We start from the raw sequence: 21,923 nt of genomic DNA, 5'->3' as shown, positions 1-21,923 counted from the left end.
TCATCAAGCAGAAATCAATGGCAGATATTTGCAACAACATCTTCCTATTTCACTTCTGGTTAAACTTCACCACAGAGCTCCGAAGTATGTTTTWATTTTCACAATATTATTTAAAAAATAAAATATTCTGCTTTATTAGAAATTTTTTCATATCTGTAAGCCACAAAAATAAAGATAAAACTAGGTAAGTGCACATATTTGTTTCATTTAAAAATTTAAAGAGCATCTCTTTCTTTCTGCTGGCCTTCTTCCTTTTACCTGCTTGCATACTTTCTCCTGGAAAAAAAATAAAAATTGTTAAAAATTAGAAAAATTCCTCAAATTCTCTTTTTCTCTCTTTTTTCAAGCTTTAAGGAATATTTCTCTACACTTCTTCCAGCAGGTAATATAAAAAGGTTTCAAGAAGATTTTTTTTTAATATTTTAAAGGAATAAAGACAGGAAAAATAAGGGGRAAAATAAAATTTTGAAGATAAAATTAGTATTTTCTCCTTCTTCAGTGTWGGCTTTATTTTCTTATTGAAAAAGKCTTGAAGAAAACACTTGTGCAAGAACATTCAATTAAGCTGAGAACTATATCCGAGTAGCTGAATCTTTTAAAGAAAAAAGTCAAACTGCTCTTCTGAAATTAATTTCTCTTTCCTGCTGATATGTTTGATTTAGACCCCTTAGTCGAAACAGGTTTTTCCTCCRGAAATAACTGAATTCATAAATAACAAATAACAAAATTCAGCTGCTCCAAATAATGTCTTTCATGAACACTATCATGCAGCCCTTGYACCCAACAGAACATCCCACTAAAACTTTGTGTTAGTGTTGGACATCCCCATTCACCTTTCAGTGCCTCGTGTATTTGGACGACAACAACATTTCCGCAGGCGGCAGAACTTCTGCAGATCTTCCATTAGATAACTGTACACCAGAGTGTACATGGACTCCTTATAGTTCAAATATGAAAGTCTCATAGTGTGAACATGAAATGCAGACACTTAGCCAACACATCACAGACCATGAAACATAATAAGCATTCAAGGATGGTCAACCATCTAGAAAAAGTAAACTTTGCTGTGCTTAACACGTAACAGAGGATTTTCAACTGTAATGACTTCTCACTGCGAAGTCACAGAGATACAGGGTGGGGAGGGACCTCAAGAGATTGTCTAGTCCTACTGCCATACAGAGGCAGGAGCAAGGACACCTGCACCAAGGCTGACGGATGCTTGTCAATGAAATAGAGTCTACTAAATCTGGCGGTGGCTTTGCCTAGGGTAAAAATCCTCCCACRGCAGAAAAGTTTTGCCCAGTTTCCAGCATCAGTCTTTCACTCCCTGCTAACTAATGTCGTTGTCCTTCAGAAGTTTTTCATTGATCTTCCCTATCTCAGTGGGTCTACAGCTTTCATAAAACCTTGTAGCAAAAAAAAAAAAAAAAAAAACAAAAAAAAAGATGTATCAGCAGTGCTATTCCCAGCAGAGTAAGTGCCTTCTTCAACCTGCCTACGACACTGCTCCTGATACTTCCCAGAGTGAGATTTACTATTTTGGGCCCACTGTTGAATTACATTCAGTTTGCAGTTTTCTATCACTCTTGCCCCTCCCTTTTCTTCCAGGATCCTTCCCTGCCTCACAGCAGCCTAGCCAGTTATCCCCTACATTGTGCTTATGCATCCAATTTCCCCTTCTCGCATGCACTGCAGCGCACTTGCCTTTACTGACATTCTCCTTGCTGGTTTCAGGCTGCCTTTCCAATTTCTCCAGATCATTACAAATTCTGATCCTGTCATCTAAATTGCTGGCAACCCTTCCCATAAACCCTACCAGTGCGCTGTCACTCAGCTCTGCTAATTAAAGTGTTGAGCAGAAACACACGCAGGGCAAAGACTTCTCCTACAATTCCCCCCAGGTTTGACAGTGAAGCCCTTGATTACTTTTGGAGACAGATTTTCCATGAGTTATGAATTCACTGCGTTATGATTRTGTCTAGATCATCCTTCATTCCTTTGCAATGTTATGAATTCACTGTTATGACTGTGTCTAGATCCTTCATCCTTCATTCATCTGCAGAGACCCTCATGTAGAAAAGTGTCAGAAGCCTTTTAAAATGTTCAGATACATTACATCTGCTAAATTATTTTTCAATAGGCAGTTATCTCGTCAAAGAAAGAAATCAGATTAATTTGCCATGAACAGTTCTTGACAAATCCATGCTGGATGCTGGCCAGCAGAAGAAAACTAGTTTTAATCATTCATGAACAAAATATTCCTACTAAAGCACAGTCGGATTTTTTGATTCAGCACTGGCTGGGATGCAAGACAGGTACCCAGAGGAGAGATGCCATTTTGGTTGCTTTCCAGCTTATTAGAGAGCTAATAACCTCCAAAGAGAAGCAAAAGGGGCASGAATCTGCCATCATACCCTGATGCTGGATGCATTTCTACCAGTAGAAAATATTTCTGGATTGCAACAAGGTTCTTGCAGAAAAAGCTGCAGGAAAGCTGAGTGCAGAAGACAGGCACAGCCTTCAGTGCTCTCAGTATTTTCAATAGAAATGTGAGACTGTACTACAGCAGACCTACAGAAAGGAAGCAATCTGAAATCATCGACAAGGACCTGGCGTCTTTTATCCAATATCTGATCTCTCTTCGTACCACTAAACACGTTACATTATCCCAAGCAGCTGTGCAATAATGAAACCATCCGTTGAGTTGGGCCTTCTGTTTTTCTTAACAAAAATCAGATCTTTCAGCCTGAAGGGATGTGCGAAGTGTTGAACTTCTGGAGTTCAACCTGACAACATTTGGGCAAGGAAATCTCTTGATTGATATGAAAGATGAATATTATCATGAAGCACAATTCTCTCGTTTGAGTCAACTTCTCTACAATGAGGCACTTCTTAAAACAACTTTGTCTCTTCGCTCCACCACCTTCCTAACAACCACCTGTACATTCTGCGTGATACATCATAGCTCTTGACTGCAATACAAGTGAGGTGAGTATTAAGGAGATTTAACTGAAAATATCCGTTCTACCCACTGAAAAGCAGTGCACCTTGAGGGGCACAGCTCCATTGAAATCAGAAAGCATCTGCTGGGATAAATGGCCTGAAACCTCACAGAGAAGCATCTCCAGCAGCTCTTCCTTTCTCTTCCTTTTGAACACCTACCACACTTATTCATTGCCTCAGAGATGTAGAAAATGGAGCCCTGCAGATTTCAAAGGATCTCTGTATAGATCCAGGCCTATACTGCTCACTTGAGGTCCTGAGTAACTTCAGAAAGAAAGAAAAACATGACCAATTTCTCTCGTCCATTTATCCAAGGGGTATAACGCATTGGTGGTTATCTCTCGGTCAAGATTTGTTTATCCCTCTAGCATAACACGCTATAAAGCTGTGGTGCATTATGATCAAGTCAGATATGTTTGCCAATCKGGTTGGACTAATTAAAACTTTTTACTTTCTGAGAAATACAGAGGTTATCAGAAATCTGGGAAAAATCCGATAGTCCTCCTGGGTGGTTAACTCCCCAACCCAACAGCCTCATCTCAGGTGACTGTTTGCACTATATGCGAGTAAAAGCATCGTGCAAATGTTGATTTTCTACATTTAAGTATAGTTTATTTAATAGCAATTTTCAGTTATTTTAAATAACATAGCTYGATAGCACTAAAGAACATTTCTTTAGTCTTACCTCTCCCACTCACTGCCCCTTCTCTCTTGATACCATAAATTCATTTAAACATATCAAGCCAATGATAATAAAAGCAAAGCTTATATAAACACATGCTAGATGCAACCCTGCAGGAATTCTGATAAAGCTTCCCCAAAGAGGCTGTTCTACAGTTTTAAAACTGTTTGTACGAGACACATGTTTTTGCTATAAATCAGATGCCTGAATATCTTAAAATCTAATACCAAAAGCAAAACAAGGAGCATATACCCCCCGCAGTGCTTCTGCCAATTAACCTCCTCGTATCCACCTCTCAAAGACGGAGGTTTCATGAGAAACTGTTGCACGATGCTCAATCTTTTACTTCAGTTCTTCCGACCCCTAGGAGTAACTGTTRTTTTTTGCTGTAGGCGACCCATGCTTCTCTACTCTCAGCCTTTACATGCAGCTGTTTGGAAAATATTAAGATKGCAAGTTCAGAAGGCTGCGCTGAAACCATTACCATGCCTGGAAACACTATCTGCTACTGCTGAGAGAAACAACTGTGGTTGCTGATAATTAAAAGACATCACAGAAAAATTTTGATGCTCCTGCTTTGCAGAGCTGGTGGCACTTGGACTGTGCTCCWGCAATCCAAAAATGTCAAAATGCTGTTTCACCGCTATTCAAAACAGGAAATTTCCACTGCAAGGCAATTTCATTTAACTTTCTRTGTCATTTCATTCTGCAAGTGCTGGAAGGTAAATGTGGGTAAACAGAGTTTTACTYTCTTCTGATCTGGGGGTTAAAGAATTTATCGCCTTTCTCATCTGAAACAACCACCACGCTAATTTATCCCCATTTTCCCTTTTAACTTACACCACTGACTTACTTGCTCCGAAAGCCTTATACCCGGTCTCCCAGATGACCTGCAACTTTTGAAAACCGTTTTGAAGTTCTGAAATAAAAAGACATGCTGATTTCAAAGACAGGAGTAGCAGCCGTACTCATCACCATGAACACACTTACTTACAGCATTTTGTCCAGCAGGTCAGTCACGATCAGGCCAAATGCCAACCTCCCCAAAACAAGACAGCCAGAAACACGAACACATTATCCCTCCTGGGAAACTCTTTGGCACATCRTCTTAATATGGGGCTTAAAAAGAAGTTGGGAGGGGACTCCTTTGCTGCCAAGGTGTTTGAGATGTTGTATTTAATGGAGCTCCCAGTACCATGGCATCAGACACAGATACACAACAGTGTCATCTGTTCAAGATGTACCACTCTAGATCCAGCAGTTCTTTACAAGAGAGTCCCACAATGAGCACCTTCCCTTCAGTTCACAAGTGCAATCAGAAACTAATGACTTCCTCCAGACAACCTCCACTTTCCCTGAAGAAAATGGTTTGTCTTTGAGACACAACCTTTCTGGGCGAATGTATGCTCCTGTTGAGGAGCAGCAGGAAAACACAGTGTGCATAGGAAGGGGCTCCTAGTCTGGGAGCCTCTTTATGCCTTCCTCTCTGAGTAGGCACCCATCAAGGGCAGTTTTGCCAAACCACATAATCGATTCAGCTCCCACAATATAGGAGACCATGAAGAAGTGAGAACTTGCTCCTCCTTTTCTCACTAGGTCAAATTCTGCAGGACATTCAAAATTGCACTAGGGGAGGAACTCCACCCAAGCAATAACCTGCAAGCTTCCCCCCTCAAAGGGGTCTCTGCTGGCACCCAGCTTTCCAGCTCCATTGATTCACAGGTCAGCATTTTGCTGCGCACCTGACAAAGGCAGTTTGRGGGCTGCATATGTCTGTAGCCAAAGCTATTAGAGCTCTCTAGAAGGAGCCTGCTCTTGTTCAAAGACATCACTTTTCTACCCATTGGTCCACACATCCCACAGTTCAAAGAACCGTAACGAACAGCTCAAAAATTGGCACAAGTCCTCAGCTTCTGAAGAACACAAATCCTTCAGCTGCAGGGCCACATCTCTCCCACATCTCATATTCCTCTAGGAAAAGAAATGCCCYTACACAGGACTGACTCTTGTAGGACATCCTTAAAGTAGGGTTGGAATTGAATCATAGTTAAACACTTAATCCTATAAATTCCTACAGATGTRAAACCTCACATTACTATCTGTTGCWGTGCAAAATATGATTTAGCCTATATTACTGCTAGTGATTTTTGCTAGAAGGTGCTACGTTACACATACRTTTTCCTAGGGATGAAAAATCAAATCCTATGGACCCTTGCAATTGCTYGCCTGGAAGTCTGCCAGACAAGAACTTTCCTACAATTATACACTGCTGTGTTAGTGCGTGGGTTTAGCCACTGCTTAACAAATTTACTAGATAAACCTTCATGATTCATACAAACAGCACTCAAGTGGCTAACTGCAGTATATTGGCAGGGAACTGACTAATGTTACTTGAACAATAAAAGAGCACACTTGAATAATGAATTAGGTTTAGGCAGATCAATGAAGATGACTGACGATCAGCGGCAGTCCATGTCACAACTCCAAAACAAGCGATCTGAGAAAAAGCAAGTAAAGGTGCCACGAGCAACCAGCAGCCTTCACAGAAGCCTTTCAGCATCGTTCACTCATTGCTCAGTATGGAAGGGTTTTACAACGAAAGATCTGTCAGATGAAAGCATCTCACCCATTCTCAACAGCGAAGAGCATGTTCTGTTCTCTCTATTTAAGAAAATTAAGAGAGCAGAGGAAGGTATCAAGAGGAACTCACCCACGCTGCTCTTCTTCAGCTCTCCCCTGAACAATAACAACTCTAGGTCAAAGTCACAGCAATCAAATATGTTTTCTTTTCCAACCTGCAAATCACCATCCTGTGTATTTTTAAGATGAAAGTAAGAAGTCAACATTWGAAGCCATGAAATTAGCAACTGAGTTTTGGAAAGAGTTCTCTAGAAATTGCTCCCGTAGCTGGCAGAAATGACCAATTTTCCAGAGAAGGTATCCTGTGCAATCACAATAACAAATTATTCTGCTCATATAAAAAACTTGACTTGTATTAACCTGTCTTCACTGAAATTTAAAACCAGTCCTTGAAAAATAATAACAGTTCCCCCAAAACCACCTGCCTATAAATCTGAAAGTAAACAGAAGCCAAAGCAAGCTATGTAAGTAAGAGATGCAAGTATCTTCCTGGAGCATGAACAACAAAGCACCATTTCTAAACTCTTCTGGGGACTCATGAACGACTAGAAGATTGTTTGGGATTTTCATATCCTGTGAAACAGTGAGGTATTCAGTGTTCATCACCACCTTTGCCTTCAATATCTTGTTATGACCTTCCCTTGCAGAGAGAATCACTGCAGCATTTCGACCATTGCAGCACAGAATATTCTGAATTTCAGTTGTTGCTTGGGTGAAATACATGGTGGGTTGGGCCCACTCAGCTGGACAAATAAACTCATGTAAATGCCAAATCTGTGTGGCTAGACTGATTCTGCTACCTGTGCTATGTTGTTCAGAGCTATTTCACTGTATTATTGCACATGGACAAGGCCAATCTGATGGTTCCAGGTTACACCAGTATGCAGAAGGATAATAGTGACCTTTCAAGTTGCAGACTGGAAATCTGGCAACCCGTCTCCCAAGCAAAGGAGGGAAGAAGGAATAAAGCAGTCCTCAGATTCCTGTGACCAAGCATTCACAATTGTTTGTTCTGGAAAATGCAGCTCTCCCAAACCCTGCATGCTGTTTCCCCCTGCCCTGCTACCTCCTTCCTCAAACCCTTTTTCCCTTTCACTGCCTCTCTCCTCACTGAAGTCCTTGGTGTGCTGAGCTGCAGGATAGTAATAATAGTTTATAAACCAAAGTTTCTTTCCAAAATTTTAACTATTCTCCAGTATCTCTGGCTTCTTCTTTAACACATTCATTTTTATGAAAGGCATGAAACCAGTTAGTTTTACTTCTGCATCTATGGCTATGCTGCAGAGACTGCAAAACCTGCCTGCAGCCTGAGCTACAGCAAAACACAACGGAGGCGGCTGAATTTCTTGCCAGAGAGTGTGAGCTGACAGGAGGTAACAGAGGTTTATAAGAAAGGTCTTTCCTGACGGATGAACTATTGATGGTCCCTTCAAAAGATCTGACAGACCAACCTATTTACTCTATCCTGTGCAGCAGAGGGGATGAAATGACCAATATCAACATGAAATTTGCTACAATAAATCAGAATTTCAATGCAAATTCAGCACGAGTATGTATGAAATGCAGAACAGGTATTTAAACAGTGACCCTTGGAAAAAGCTTCCTCCCTCGACACAGGATGCTTTACATTCCTTACGGTTTATCTTTCAAAAGTGTCGAAAAGCAACAAATGAAAATACAGYTAAATAGCACTGGACACCAAGAAAGAGTGAGTGAGGTGAAAAGAAATCCAAGGTAAGCTCCACAGGATGAGGTAAAGTTATTCAAAGCCCTCAGTGAATAACTGAGTGATAAAATGCCAATCAAATTGAAAAGCGCACACATTCGTCTTGGCTTTTTTCCCCTCGCCCTGCACCAAGCAATGGTTTATCAGCAAGCACAGAATCTTAATTTGGCTATTTTTAACAAGTATGCCATTTTGCAATCCTGCCCATGAGAAGGATTTGTGAATCTCTCCAAACACTCCTCCCAGGTCCAGATAACTTTGCCAGTGTGAATAGAAAACTTCTGGCTCGCAGAACAAGTCGATGGCAGCTGACAATCCAGCAAAGAACTTCTTTCATATCTAAAGTTTGCACGAGTAGGCAGCTGGGATTGTGATGAATTACTGTCTCTGGTTCCAGCACTAAGCTTAAGACGTTTCTCTGGCAGAGCCCATTAGAAAAAATGCTGCCAATATCAACTACTGGTATTAGCACGCTTCTTCGGGAAAACTACCAAAGGTGTTTCACAATGTCTCTCTGCTTACAACAAGAGTTAGTTCAGGGATARATATTTATCACTGACTGAACTGCAACTGAATTTTGCTAAATTTGATCTCAAAATCCTGCTACAAACAGAAAAAATGAAATGATTTGAAAAATGAAATGATTTTTGAAAAAAAAATGAAATAGTTTTCAATTCCTAGTTGTCCCTCTTCTTAGGGCTAAATCCTTTTTCCAAGCTCACTGGTCACTTCGATTGCCTGAGAAATTGTTTTTCACAAGCTATCTGTTGTGCTTTCCTGCCCCTTTTTGGTGTTCATGCTGCCCTGTTTTCAGCAGTCAGCACTTCCAAGCGTGTTTGCACAATCCTGCAGGGCTAATCACTCTGCAGTCTGAAATCTTGCGAGTATAAAGCCCAAGCCAGATAGCTATTTGCAAGCTGGCGTATTTTCTAACCATCACTCAACCGATCAAGCAAAAACTTTAGATTTCAGGAGCAGTCACAGTACCGACTTGCATGAATTCAAAATCCTCAAATCTTCATTTTTACATGTGCAGAAGATTCAATCATTTAATCACATTTGAGCATTTTTATMCTTGTAAATGAACCCCCCCAAATTTCTACTGTCTGTATCTTTTTTCCATGCCCAAAATGTACTACACCCTACAAGCAAGAGGTGCCTCACTCATTCTGATGGCATTATTTATATGGAATAAGTAACCTGGATTTAGTCCTCAACTGTCCATTTGCCCTGCTTCTTGAATTTTAAACTCTACTTCTATTAGAGTTTGCCCAGATTCCCACAAATTTATCCATTTTATTATTACTATTATTATTATTRTTATTACCATCCATTCTATTTTTATTGCCCTCACCCAACTGCAATTCTTTTACCACTGTTGTTTAGCRCCTTCTGTGGGACTCTCTTCTGCAGGAGAATAAAAGTTCCCAGAAAAGCCAGGAGAAGTAAATATCACAATATTTCAAATGTTCCATCTTTGCTTTATTCTCCAAATCCCAAGACTTCTGCAAATACTACAGAGCAGTTTCAACAAATAGCTTATCAGCACCTCTATGTTCTCTATGGCCTAGCCGCAATAGCTCATTAATACTTTAGCTTGGGGATTTGTTTTTTATGGACTTAGAAATGTTTTGAAGCACATCAACGCATCATGTAAAGATGCTATTCAGCATAAATTTCACTGCACCATGCTACAAGCAGAGTCCTAAAACTGCAACTTTTTTTTTTAAGCATTTTAAAAATCTCCAAACAAATGGCTTTAATCTTTTAAAGATCTAGAAAGGCTTTAGCAAGAAACTTGCTTTTAATAGTTCAGTATTTCTCTGAGATGAGCTCAAAGTGTTAGCTGAGATAATTATCAGGGAGATTATGCAGATCTTATTTTCAAAACATTTTGTTTGCTCTCTTGTTACCTAATTGCTTAGCGTTTGTATGGAGCTTAGAAAACAGAAAGCATTAAAGAAATATCAAGCATTATTTATTTAACAGAAAAATAATTTCCCCAAATGATACTAATATTTTTGGCATTCTTTCCTATATTTTGAAGACTTCGGTTAACCTTGGCAGTATGTGAAATAAGAAACAGACCTTTCCACTATTGCTTTTAGACTACTTCAGAGGAGCTGTGGAACAGTGAGAAATGGAGAAAAGGAGTAAAATACAGTGTCGTGCAGTGACCTCCTTCCTTCCAGCTTCCCTGCTGCAAACCTGCTCTAAGTCAGTCCTGTGCCATATAGCGCACAACCACCTTATAGAATCACTATCTGTTTCGAAAAGTGGATAAAACCACCTCAAGAAGCAGTTTCAAGCCTCTGCAAGTTTATAAGCAAAACTCATCCAGATTGCATGAATTTGGTATACCTCCTAACTTTTAACCAAATTCCGGTCAAGAGCCTCTCAGCACTATCAAAATTGTCTTTAAATGTAAAGAAGATGCCGTAAACTCAACATATAATGTGATCAGATACACTTCAGTACCACATTTAGCACAAACGTGTTACAAACTACAGCAATTACATAAATTCAATTCCTGTTTTCACTTGTAATTCACAGGTCTTCTCATGATTACTTACAGGTACTTCAGTTTATTTAGGCTGTCAAGAATGCTCGTAGTAAGGGAGGCACCCGTCACAGGTTATGCAACTCTCTTTGGCTTAAACACAGTAAAAATCAAATTCTACTTACAGCCAACCATCATCATGGCCACCGAAAAAATCTTCTCTCCATCAGTGGTTGGTGCTATGTTTCCAAATCCTATCGTTGTAAGGCTTGTCATGGTAAAGTAAAGAGAGGATATGTACAAGGAGTCTTTACTGGGTCCTCCTTCCCACTGCCCTGAGCCAGTGGTGTTGTACCGATATGGTGTCCCGATACTCAGTGCCAACTGGTAGAGCCAGCTATCTGTTTTGATCGTGTTAGTGACTTCATCTATAACTTCGTAGTCCCCAATGCTGTACCATATGCAGGCTAGCCAGTGGGCCACCAGTCCAAATACACACACCAGCAGTACCAGTACAGCAGCACCATATTCCAGATAATGGTCCAACTTCCTGGCGACTCGTCCGAGTCGGAGAAGACGCACCACTTTTAAGGAACTGAAGAGGCTACTGATCCCCTAGAAAAGAATAAAAGCCATTATTTCATCTGAAACACCCTGTTGGTTAATACAAAATGTTATGCRTTCCTGGGTTTGCTCTAAATACTCCCACACTTTTTTTTTTCTTTTAACATCACAGAAGATAGAAGACAAGATCGAGCCCTCCTCCCCTCTCCAGCATGTTTGTCCTCATTAGGGTAATTCAAGTTTGGCATTTATCAGGTGCATAAATTAGTTCAAGTTCAGTTTTGCAAAGGTAACAAAAAGAGTCCTGTGAAATCCAGAGTGAGAAGTATGATTATTACAAAAAGGAGGGAATCGATGCTTTGCCAATTTGAAGTTAATGCGAGATGCTGATTCGACCTCAATGAAAGCAGCAGAGGAGCAGGCACCAATTTAAATACATAGTCCAGGTGGGGTCTGCTCTGAAGGTTCTCAGAGAACAGCACTAACGTATTAAATCCATGCTGAGGATTGCCATTTTGACCAAAACTAGACAGTTCATCTAGTTCAGCATCCTGAAACATTACCAGATGCTTAAGTAAAAGGTCAGAAAGTAATTGTTACGGATAATTACAGAAAAATCCAGCTATTGCTCCTCTCCTCCATCAGAGAGTAGCTGKGTAACTTCCACCAGTCCAACAGGCACCATTCCATACTATTTCTAGCTGCATTTAATACAAATCTAGAAGTTTTGCTATCTATAAAGATGCTTCAGCTGACAGAACATGTAACTAACAACTGAGGACAAATTACCCTTTTGAGCGATTGCCATACAGACCACAAGGCACTGGCAAGAAAGCCACGTGCCTTTGCATATAGGGTTAATATCGTCACTGATCAACAGACATTGCAGATACTTTCTTAAAGCAAATATAGTTGTGGGGGTTTTTTAAATCAAGATAAATGAAATACAGCAAATGGAAGTACAAATATTTAGGGAATAAAAGCATGGGAAAAATCAAAAAGTTAATGCAAACATCTAAGAGGAAACAGGAAATGTGTATGTCCCCCTCAATGCAAAAATGATTTGCAGTGGATTTTAATAGAACTTACAAATGCAGAAAGAGAAGAAATATATGCTCCTGATCTATTGCAGTCCCATGATATACCTAACTTGTACATTAAATTAATTAGTGACTGAAAATAGAAGCTTTGCAAAGGAAGGTTTCTAATATAAAACATTCAGAAGCTGAAGACATTTAATTTAAAGTAGAAATTAAGACATAGAAAGCAATGAGGCAAACATTCCTAGTTGCTGTGCCAAGATTAAATTGCCCTTTTCTATGCATCATTATCGAATCAGTCTAGTCAAAACACTGGCTAATTATATTATCAAACAGCAAAAGATTGSAGTTTCTGGAGTTTTCCTTACCAGAAAAAACATTAATCTCTTTTGCACCTCTGTTTCTTTTCACAACTAATGTTTGAAGGGTAACATGCACCTGATATTTCTAGATGTAATCTGTTTGACAAAGTTCTTGTATGCTTTTCAAATCTTCTTGGAATTTGTTTCAGATCCCCAAATCCTTAATAAATTGAAGTTCTATATTTACATTCCAGCTCTCTTGATGACTAGCACCACGGAGGGAAGTGGAATTTTCCCATTTTGATTTCTGTATTTTGCATTTGCCCAAGACACAGCTCTAGCTTATCATTCGTATCTCCAAATAAACAGCTGCCGACTGATTTGCTGCAGGATATACGGCTGCAGAGCCACCGCGTGCAGCCAACTTGCCCAATAACCAGGGAGGTTTTTTTACTGGGCACGCCAGGCAGTGTGCTGGGGCCAGCGGGCAACGATCTCAGAGTCAGACACCAYGCAGCCACATACGTAAAAAAGAAAACTACAGAGTTCTTTTGTAGTATATTTAATTAAATCAATCTGCAGAATGTTTCTGTGAAAAAGAGTGGTTTACAAATGAAATGCCTGGTTCTGAAAGTTTACAAGATCTTGCTGCAAAATCAGAGGGAGAAAAGGGAAAGGTCTTTTTTTGAAGGATCAGATCCTATTTCTTTTGTCACTGAGGTACGTATTATTTCTGTTTTATTTACACAGACACTGCTCATTCCCAAGATTAAGGCTGGGAAGGAGCGAGAGATCTGCAAGGTAAACTCAGGAGTCCCCTTTTCACACCTAGCGGTATCGTGTGTCCCTGCAGCCAGGCTCCTGCAGAGCTTCCTACTGTACCAACCACAGCCAAGAGTCAATCCCTGATCAGAAGAGTTTACTGCCTGACATTCAATCCTCCATCTATACTACGTCTCCTCTTTCTAAGCTATGTGGGCAGTTGTGCAGCTGTACAACAAATATAAAAGTACATAATTTATTTCAAAGTCTGGGAGAAAGTCTGTGCTGTAATTTATTTTTTATTACTATTTTTTCTAAGCACAYATAACAATCATAAACTATGTATAAAACAAACAGAAATGTTTCACTTTAGCTGATGTTGAAAAAGATTCTTCCCAAACAATATTTCAGTAAAACCTGGTTAAACATCCTGCAAGTCTTAAAGCCAGTTCAGTCTGACCCACTGCTTTAAGATCAAGTCAGCAGAGATATATTTACTGAGCATTTACGTTTCATTTATAATCTTGCAAAAAATAAGAACAATGTTGTGAGCTTTATGTCTCTTCCACAAAACGCTACCTAGGGAAAAGCAATTAAGCACGTACTGAATGAATGTGATGCATTCTGCGGAAAGCATTGTAACTCTCTATCTTTAAGTACCGGGCTGGGTCAAGCTGTACCTTGATAATTATAAGTATCTCCTGATGACAACGGTATAACTGTTAAAACACAAAGTTTTGCCCAAGATTAAGCACTCACCTCTTTGATGAAACTCATTCTAAAGAGTAGCTGCCTTGAATTATGTTTAGACTATTAAGAATTTCAGTGTTTTTAATTCAACTGATTACTGGCTGCCTTTAATTTAATTTTCCTTTTAACTGTACTCACTTCCTATAACGATGATTTATAGATACTTATTAAAAGATACATTTCGGAAACCCTTCTACTAAACGATGAATGTCTGCGCTATTTGAAGTAACCTCAGCACTCAAGGAACAGAAAGATGATTAGAAACCCTGAATGGAGCATGTAATCCAGTTTGGTGCTAGCATCATTTAGCCAATGTACATTTTTTGGTACTAAGGATCTGGCCTTCTGCAAGGGTCATTTGTCTCTCTATCAGCACATTCAGTCAGTTGTCTGCAGTATCTGATGGTGTGTGTGTTCTCTGAGTGACAACAACTGATTATGTTATGAACCATTCAAATCTGTCCCTTGGGAAAYGAACAGATTTTGGCCAGTGCATTTGACCATGTCTTAATCAGATGAGGGCTTTCATTCACATCTTCCTCATCTTCAGTCATCTGAGCTCCAGAAATTTCTAAATGAAAAACGATTCACTCCAAAACTGTATTTTATCTGTCAGATTTGAAACTTTAAATCCAAAAACAGCTTTGGATCTGATTCCTATCTGATACTTACCTCCATCTTAAAAGTTGATAGTGCGGGTCATAGACCACYGAAATCAATGGAGACTTTCCCAGTGATTTCAAAGGCCACTGGACCAGGAGAGGACATAAACAGTAGCTCTGATAAGAAACAGCCCTTTTCATACCATCACTTCTATTTAGTAGACAGCTGAAGCCACCATAAAGGAAGCAGACAATGTCAAATTTATCCAGAAGGCTATTTTTGTGTAAAGGATGTTCAAGGTCAGAATTAACTTAGCCATTCATGACTAAACAAAGCCCAAGTTTATTGACTTAAGTGTCTTGCAAAGTCTGTTTTCTCATATTTTCTCTATATCCTTAGAAAGAAATTGCAGTTTGATAGAGCTAGGACTCAAGCAATGATGGTACTCAGTTTGAATTGCGGAAGGACCACTCCCTATTACTAAAGTTACCTGAATCTTCCTATTTCTGAACCTAATTACCATATTGTCAGTCTTCAGTCTTTCAGGATGACAGAATTCTCTCAAGCTACGTGTCTGCATCGGGCTAAACTTTTCCAACCAAAAGAGTGAGCAAGACTTTTCCTACATTTGTGATTTATAAGCAGTGGCAACAGAACTTTGCACCTCAGGCAACAAGAAGGTGCTAAGTTCTCCTGCATCTTAAAGAACCCTCTGATAAGCCACACACTAGAAAGGATGAAGCTATCAAATTCATGTTCTAGAGGGGTCAAGAGTCAGACATGCAAGAGCATAAGGGGATCGTTGTCACTAAAGGAAAATGAAAGTTAAGTAAAGCAGGAAACCATGTGCTAGTGCCACAGGTGTCCTCCTAAACTGTGAAAGAAAAGAATGGTGTCTGCTCTACACTAAACAGAAGCAATTCAGAGTAGCAGAGCTGCATATTTGCAAAAGACGTGGAATTTAATGAGCTGGTTACTTGCTAACCTAATAATCCTTTTCTGAAGTAGGAAATTATTACATAAACATTTTAAAAAGTAAAATAAAAACAGGAACAGCCATAACTTTCTATCAGCTTAATATACTGATAATCTGCTCAAACCTCAAAATTAAATCCCAATACACTGAAATCATAAATTATTGCATTTTTTTTTCTATTAGAGAATTACATGCTTTTAACTCTAGGCATTTTTTCAATTAGATTTCACTCCATGATTTTTTATTTATTTGTTATTAGCTGTAGGCACATATGCCACAGCAACAAAAAAAAATAAAACATGCAAATTAAATGTGTTCTAAAACTGAAATTCTTCTAGCTCTGAAAATGGGGTTTGGTACTGCATCATTTAACAAAAAACRCTGTCTCAGAAAAGACAAGAGGAAAAAATGGAAAGACCAGAAGAAGAGCTTTTCACTATGCCTCAACATGCAGCACATGATGGTTTTGAATATTTACGATGTAGCCAGGAACCAGAGCTGAGCACCCTTCTATGAAATGCTTTAGGGCATGCTACCACTGCAGCAGAAGGTGTGACCACCGTGCATGAAGACCTTCTTAAGCTAAGGTAAAAAGCTTAGRGTTGCTAGATGCAAAGTAATTACCGCAGCCTGCATTCAACAAAAATAGCCATCAAAGTCTGATCAAACTCTCAGAGGAGTCCGCAGCCAGACTGAGCTCTTGATCTCCACATAGGAGCAGAAGAGTTCAGTGTAAGCTGAGCTCAGGCACAWCTCTACAAGCCACAGCCACCCTGCACTGAACTCCAGGGTGGGATTCATCTCACACAACCCTGCCACCTTACAGCCAGCCATCTAGTCTAAGGTAATTGTCCAGGCTTCCTCTGCAGGGAGCAAAGAGAGATCAGCATGTCAAAGGAGTGATTCATCCAATCCAGCCAGGACATCTGAGGATGSGATGAATCACCTCCTGGAGATGTCTCTCCTTCCTCCCACTGAATACAAAGAAGCTGATGGCTATCACTTACACAGCTCCCAGGAGGGGAAATTAAACTCATACTTGAAACCTGTACAGCCAAGAGCTGGACAACATCCTAACCTYAGAGATGGATATTATGGAGCACTGTGTCACAATGCAAGACCTCAACTTTCTCAATAGGAACTGGAAAATAAATGCCATTAATAACAGTAGGATGAGATTTTCTACAGATGCAATAGCAGGTCTATTTCTTCACTGAATAGCTAATTACTCCACAGAAAGTAATGCTACACTGCATTTGGGTCTGATAAGTAATGAGGATTTTGCAGAAGTGTTCATTGGCTTGAAGAAAGAAATTGATCAGTTCATAAAAAAAAAAATTTTTTTAAGAAGCTGGAACCAGGGTTCTTGATTTCAAAAGGGCAAAATCTGATAAAGTATGAATGATACAATGAACTACATACAAAAATAAGTGAGGGCAACTGGACTGAGGGAGACAGAGGAGTCAGGAACCTGAAAGCAGAGGACATCTGGAGTGTCCTCAGGTCAAAAATGCAAATCTCGACCTTGTATCTCAAAACAGGGGAAAAACTGGGTATCAGTTCTAAATAGATAAACAATCATCCCAAGAAAGAAAACAGAAAGGAAGAACTTGCAATATACAGGAAATAAAAACTGATCAACAAAGAAAGCTGTGCCTCTGAGGGTAAAAAGAATAGGGATAAAGTGCRAATTGCCAAATGTCAGGTTGAACTTTTCCTTGCAAAGAGCATTAAAACGAATACCCAAAGGTACTTCTCACTTACAAATGAAAAAAAGATCAACAAAAGTGATCAGGTCGCAATGAAGTAAAGACAGTCCAGGCATGGCTAAAAATTGAATTAATACTTAGCTTTAGTTTTCAATGATGATGTTGATGCTTCCCAGAAAAGTAAAAGCATCAAGAAGGAAATTAACAGGTACATTTCCTGAACAAATGCTAATGGAAAGAATAATCAGTAACACTGAGGCAAATGAAAATACAATCAATGCAGTACAGGTTTGCTAAGGCAAGGTTAACCAGGATTTTGCCAGGTTTTGATAGCTTTCTTTGATCCCACACCAGATTTTCTGGAGAAAGAAAATGCAGTGTTTCAGCAAAGCAATGCATGAAATGATTCGCAAGCATGGAGAAAACAGAGACTACAACAGGAATTGTAAAGTGACCTAAGAAGCTGTGCAAAAAACAGCAAAATGAATACTGTTAAAAGGGAATGTAGTAAACAGCATGGAGGTTACAAGTGGAGATTGTAGAAGATTTCACTGTTTTGCAATTCATTCATTACAGGGCAAATTAACAAAAATTTCTGCTAGTAGGGGGAAGTCTGTTAGCTCAAAATGATCGAGAATAAAAACATATTTGGGTATATTGGTTAATCCCACATGGACTTCGAGTAGCCAGGAKGATGCACTCACATAAAGGTAAAATCAGTCCTAGCACGCACTAGGCAAGCGAGGAAAAGCGTAGCCCCACTTACACGGCAAGGATGAACTCTCCCCCTGGAATAACACGCACAGCTCTGCTCTGAAGAGATATATTCAAATGTAACTTCTGCAGAGAAAAAACTGCTGGAAAGGCCAAGAAAATAGAGGTTTCTAGGCAAGATCAGTCTGCTTAGACCATGGGTTGGGGGGGGGGGATACGGCTGTTCTTTCTAAGCACAGCACAGAGATAAAACATGAGGAAAGGAAAAAGAAATATTTTAAAGTAACAGAGAAGGTTAGCACGGGGACAAATGAACAGAAATTAAGAGGGATTTTYAGACACCACAGGTTAAGGCAGCTTTTGATCAACTCACGGGAARGGCGGTAGGATGAACCTGCCAGCCAAAGCCATGGCTCTGCGACTGAGAAAGTCCCTGCAAATTTTGCTCCTCTTTTTCTGTTTTTGTTTTATCCTTTTAAAAGTTGAAGTGAGGCAAAAACGGTCTCGAAGGCAAGCTGTATCTCGTCTCATCTGACGAGATGTGACGTGGAGGGGTCACATCTGAAGTAGTCACCCCAGGCTGTCGTTACAGTCAATGGTAAGAAATGGGTATTTTACAGTGGGGTAACTCTCAGATGTATTCAGACAAGTATTAAAACATGAGGAATCATACCCCGAAAGCATCTGCTTCTTTTTGTCAGCTATAAAGGGATCCTATATTGCCTGGCCCTGTTTCATCAGATGGATGATTACTTTAAAAAAAAAAAAATCACCCAAACTAGTTAATTCTGCAAACACAGCATCTAGATCAGCATTTGGGATCAAAACAGTGAAAAAGGCACCATTCCAGTGAACCTTGTGCAATTTCCACCGAGCGGCTGTTGCACGGTGGTACACAACAGACAGGGGAGATAAAGCACCTATAGATTTTGGAAACGACTGAAATGGTGAGCTCTTGCCAGCTCAAGCCGGTAAACCTGCAGGCACGTCTCCAGAAGGAGTACGTCTGCGTAGTGCAAGAGAGGTATTCCAGCATGACATACTGGCTGTTTGAAATTTTACCAGCAAATCATTCCCAAAAGAAATTTTCGTGTTGAGCTACTTAAATAGAGCTTAGCTCTAAAATCCCTGGTTAGTTCCTTAATGCTTCTTTACTGGAGTTAATGTTAAAATAAATCTTCCAACATATTTCAAGCCTTTACAGACTTTTTTTTTTTTTTTTTTTTTTTTTGTAAGGTAATCAATTAATGTATTAAAGTTGTATAGGTCTAAATCAAAATGCTGGAACAAGAAAAATAAAAACCCAACTTTTTTGATCTATTACCACTTTAAGAACTAAATTTAGGGTTGGATTCAATTATTTAAGTCCATGTGGGAGTAAGGGGCATTACTTCTGCACAAGCTATCTAGAGCCTGGGTCCAGATACAAGCAGAGCCCATTTAATGCTTGATCCTGCACCTCTGCAAGGGAGTACTGACTGCGGTCAGCACAAAATTGAGTCCTTACTGCACAACAAAAGCAAGTACATTTTCTCATGCAGTCTCCGAAAGCACCTCCAAACTTATTGCTCAARATTATCTTTTTTCATGAGGATGGTGGGCTTTTTGTTTTTTGTTTTCCCATAATATAAATGTCAATAAATGGTAATATATATAACTATAAATAACCTTCCAGTGAGTTGCTTCTGGCACAACTACAAAATATAAATACATTTCAAACAGTGAACWACTGAAATTACAAAAAGAAGGAAGATTTCAAAATATTTGTTTTAGCACCAAAGAACAGAAGATGGGGCATCCTGGCTATTTCATTTGTTAATGTCACTGGGGAAAAAAGAAAGAAAATGATATCATAAAATCTCGTAATTTTAACTTTTTTAGAGAAAGTGCCTGGAAGATGAAAGAGGAGGGATAAGAAGGTTTGGAAGTGGTTTGGGATAGCTTTTGAGTAGGATGCTGAACTTAGCTCATAATTTAATGGCAGATGAGCTATAAATTATAGGAAGGAAAAGAAGCRAAGTGTCTGGAGTTATCCAAACTGCAATGTTTCTGGAGGTACTTCTGGAGCCCTCTAGAGCCCTGATGCCCAGGAAGCTGGTCTGTGGCATTTAATAAAATAAAGACTCATGCCAATTACAACATTATCTCTCTAGGAAAACAGTTGTTTCCTATTGCTGATATTAGCCGTCCAGTTAATTCCTCCAAGACTGCATCTGGGCTCCATTTTGTGCCAAGCAACCATCTGTTCCTAATCCTTCAAGATCCTTTTCCTCACACTCATGCTTGTGCAGAGAAATCTAAATAACGTGGATTTGTGCTACTCCTATCAGCATTACTTTAGTCGGTATCTGACCAGATTACTTCATTCGCCTTGTGCCCTTCATAATCCTTCCATCATTTGCAAGAGAAGGAGTCACGCGGGACTCGAAGCTTCCCCATAAAGTATCCGACACAGGGTCTGCCCCATCAGACTCTGCTTTACCTAATACATCTCTGTCTAAAGATTTGATTTAAATGGCTTGTACTCAACAACTGCTTCCCACTAACGTATGCAACATGTTAAAAAAGGCTGGGGGAAGGAAAAGACCACTGAACATACAATTAAGGCTCAATACTCCATAATTTGAATTGGAGCAGTCCAATCTGAGACTCCCAGGACAAATCCAGCTCATGGAACCACCTTGTCCTTCCACAAGGAGGGACAATCTGCATTTACTCYGGTCCAGGCATTTTGTATCGCAAGTTGCCCCTCAAACAAAGCAGACATTTACATGTCTCCAGGGAGGAACTCATAGAAAGATCCCAGAACGGCCATCTCTCTTACAGATTTAAAGTTGGGTTAACCTGGTGATCGAACAGTGATAAATCTTGAATAAAATCTGAGCTTGAATAAAAGCTAGAAGCACCTAGTGCAATTCTGCACCATAACTGCAGGAACATAAGTGATAGGGGTGAAGAGGGTGGACCATCTATATACTGTATACCTAAAAAGGCTAWATTTATATTTGGATAATCTAATGAAGCCATTGTGCTTATTATATTGTGTGCTTTGCTGCACACCACGGCAGGAGGACAGTATTTTTCATATTTAATTGCCTTTTGTCTGSATGACAAAGGGGAAATGCCAGGTCCCAGTCTCAGCGCTGCTATCGTTACGTTGCTAGGAGTTTTCATCATAGCTTAACACTTGGCTGCAGCAGGGATTTAGTCGCGGGAATTATTTTCTCCATGTCAGCCACCTGGATTTAAAAAAAGGTAGCTAGCAATAGACTTAATTTTAGAGTTAAAGCCATGTTAYTGAAATACACCCATTTATCTTCACCTTGCTTACACCCCTGGACTAGGTTYCATAAACCCTCCTTCAAGGAGCTTTGGAAAGCATAATAATTGCAGTAAAGTACTGCAGATGTGATCACTCTTGAATGAGTTATATCAGCTTTTATTTGCTTTCAGTTTACAGACATTGCTATTTTAGCTAATAATAGTGATGCAAAGAAGTTTCTACCATCATTGAAACAGATTGGTAATAGTAATTAAAAGTAGATTACACTTACAAGGATTCTGTGCCTTAATATGTCCTGCACAGATCACTAAATTTCAAAGGCCATTGGGTCATGTAGTCTTACATTATTAAACAATGGACAGAGAATTAAGAGTTTTAGTTCATTTAAATTTGTCTGCTTTCACTTTCAGCCAGTAGTTCATGAAAATTAATTTTTGCAGAAAGGACGATCTTTTCTACAACTCATTTAAACCCATCTATTTGGCCTTCTGTAGGTACCACCGCAGCATCTTGTGTCATTCCTTGCAATATCTGCCATTTCTCTGTAGGGCCACATTTCTGGTAGAGAGGAGCTAAAAGCTTCTAGCTTTTGTTTCATTGTGAACTCAGAAATTCATGAATCTAGGCAAAAATTCCCAGGGAAAAAAAAAGTGCATGAATCTTTCTTTC

General features: G+C 39.5%; 1 protein-coding gene across 1 annotated transcript in view; it reads right to left on the bottom strand.

The window, feature by feature from the left end:
* KCNH5 (potassium voltage-gated channel subfamily H member 5) overlaps positions 1 to 21,923 on the bottom strand; it is a 154,947-nt gene that overhangs the window by 87,231 nt on the left and 45,793 nt on the right. The window contains exon 7 of the mRNA XM_085314991.1: positions 10,737 to 11,166. Within this exon, the coding sequence (XP_085171117.1) occupies positions 10,737 to 11,166 (430 nt within the window). The remainder of the gene's footprint in view (positions 1 to 10,736; positions 11,167 to 21,923) is intronic.

This window comes from Rhea americana, unplaced genomic scaffold, assembly GCF_003343005.1.
Source record: "Rhea americana isolate MKP2758 unplaced genomic scaffold, rheAme1 scaffold_42, whole genome shotgun sequence".
In the NCBI taxonomy this organism is placed as follows: domain Eukaryota; kingdom Metazoa; phylum Chordata; class Aves; order Rheiformes; family Rheidae; genus Rhea; species Rhea americana.
The sequence above is the reverse complement of the archived record's forward strand: the minus strand, read 5'-3'. Positions and strand labels throughout refer to the sequence as shown.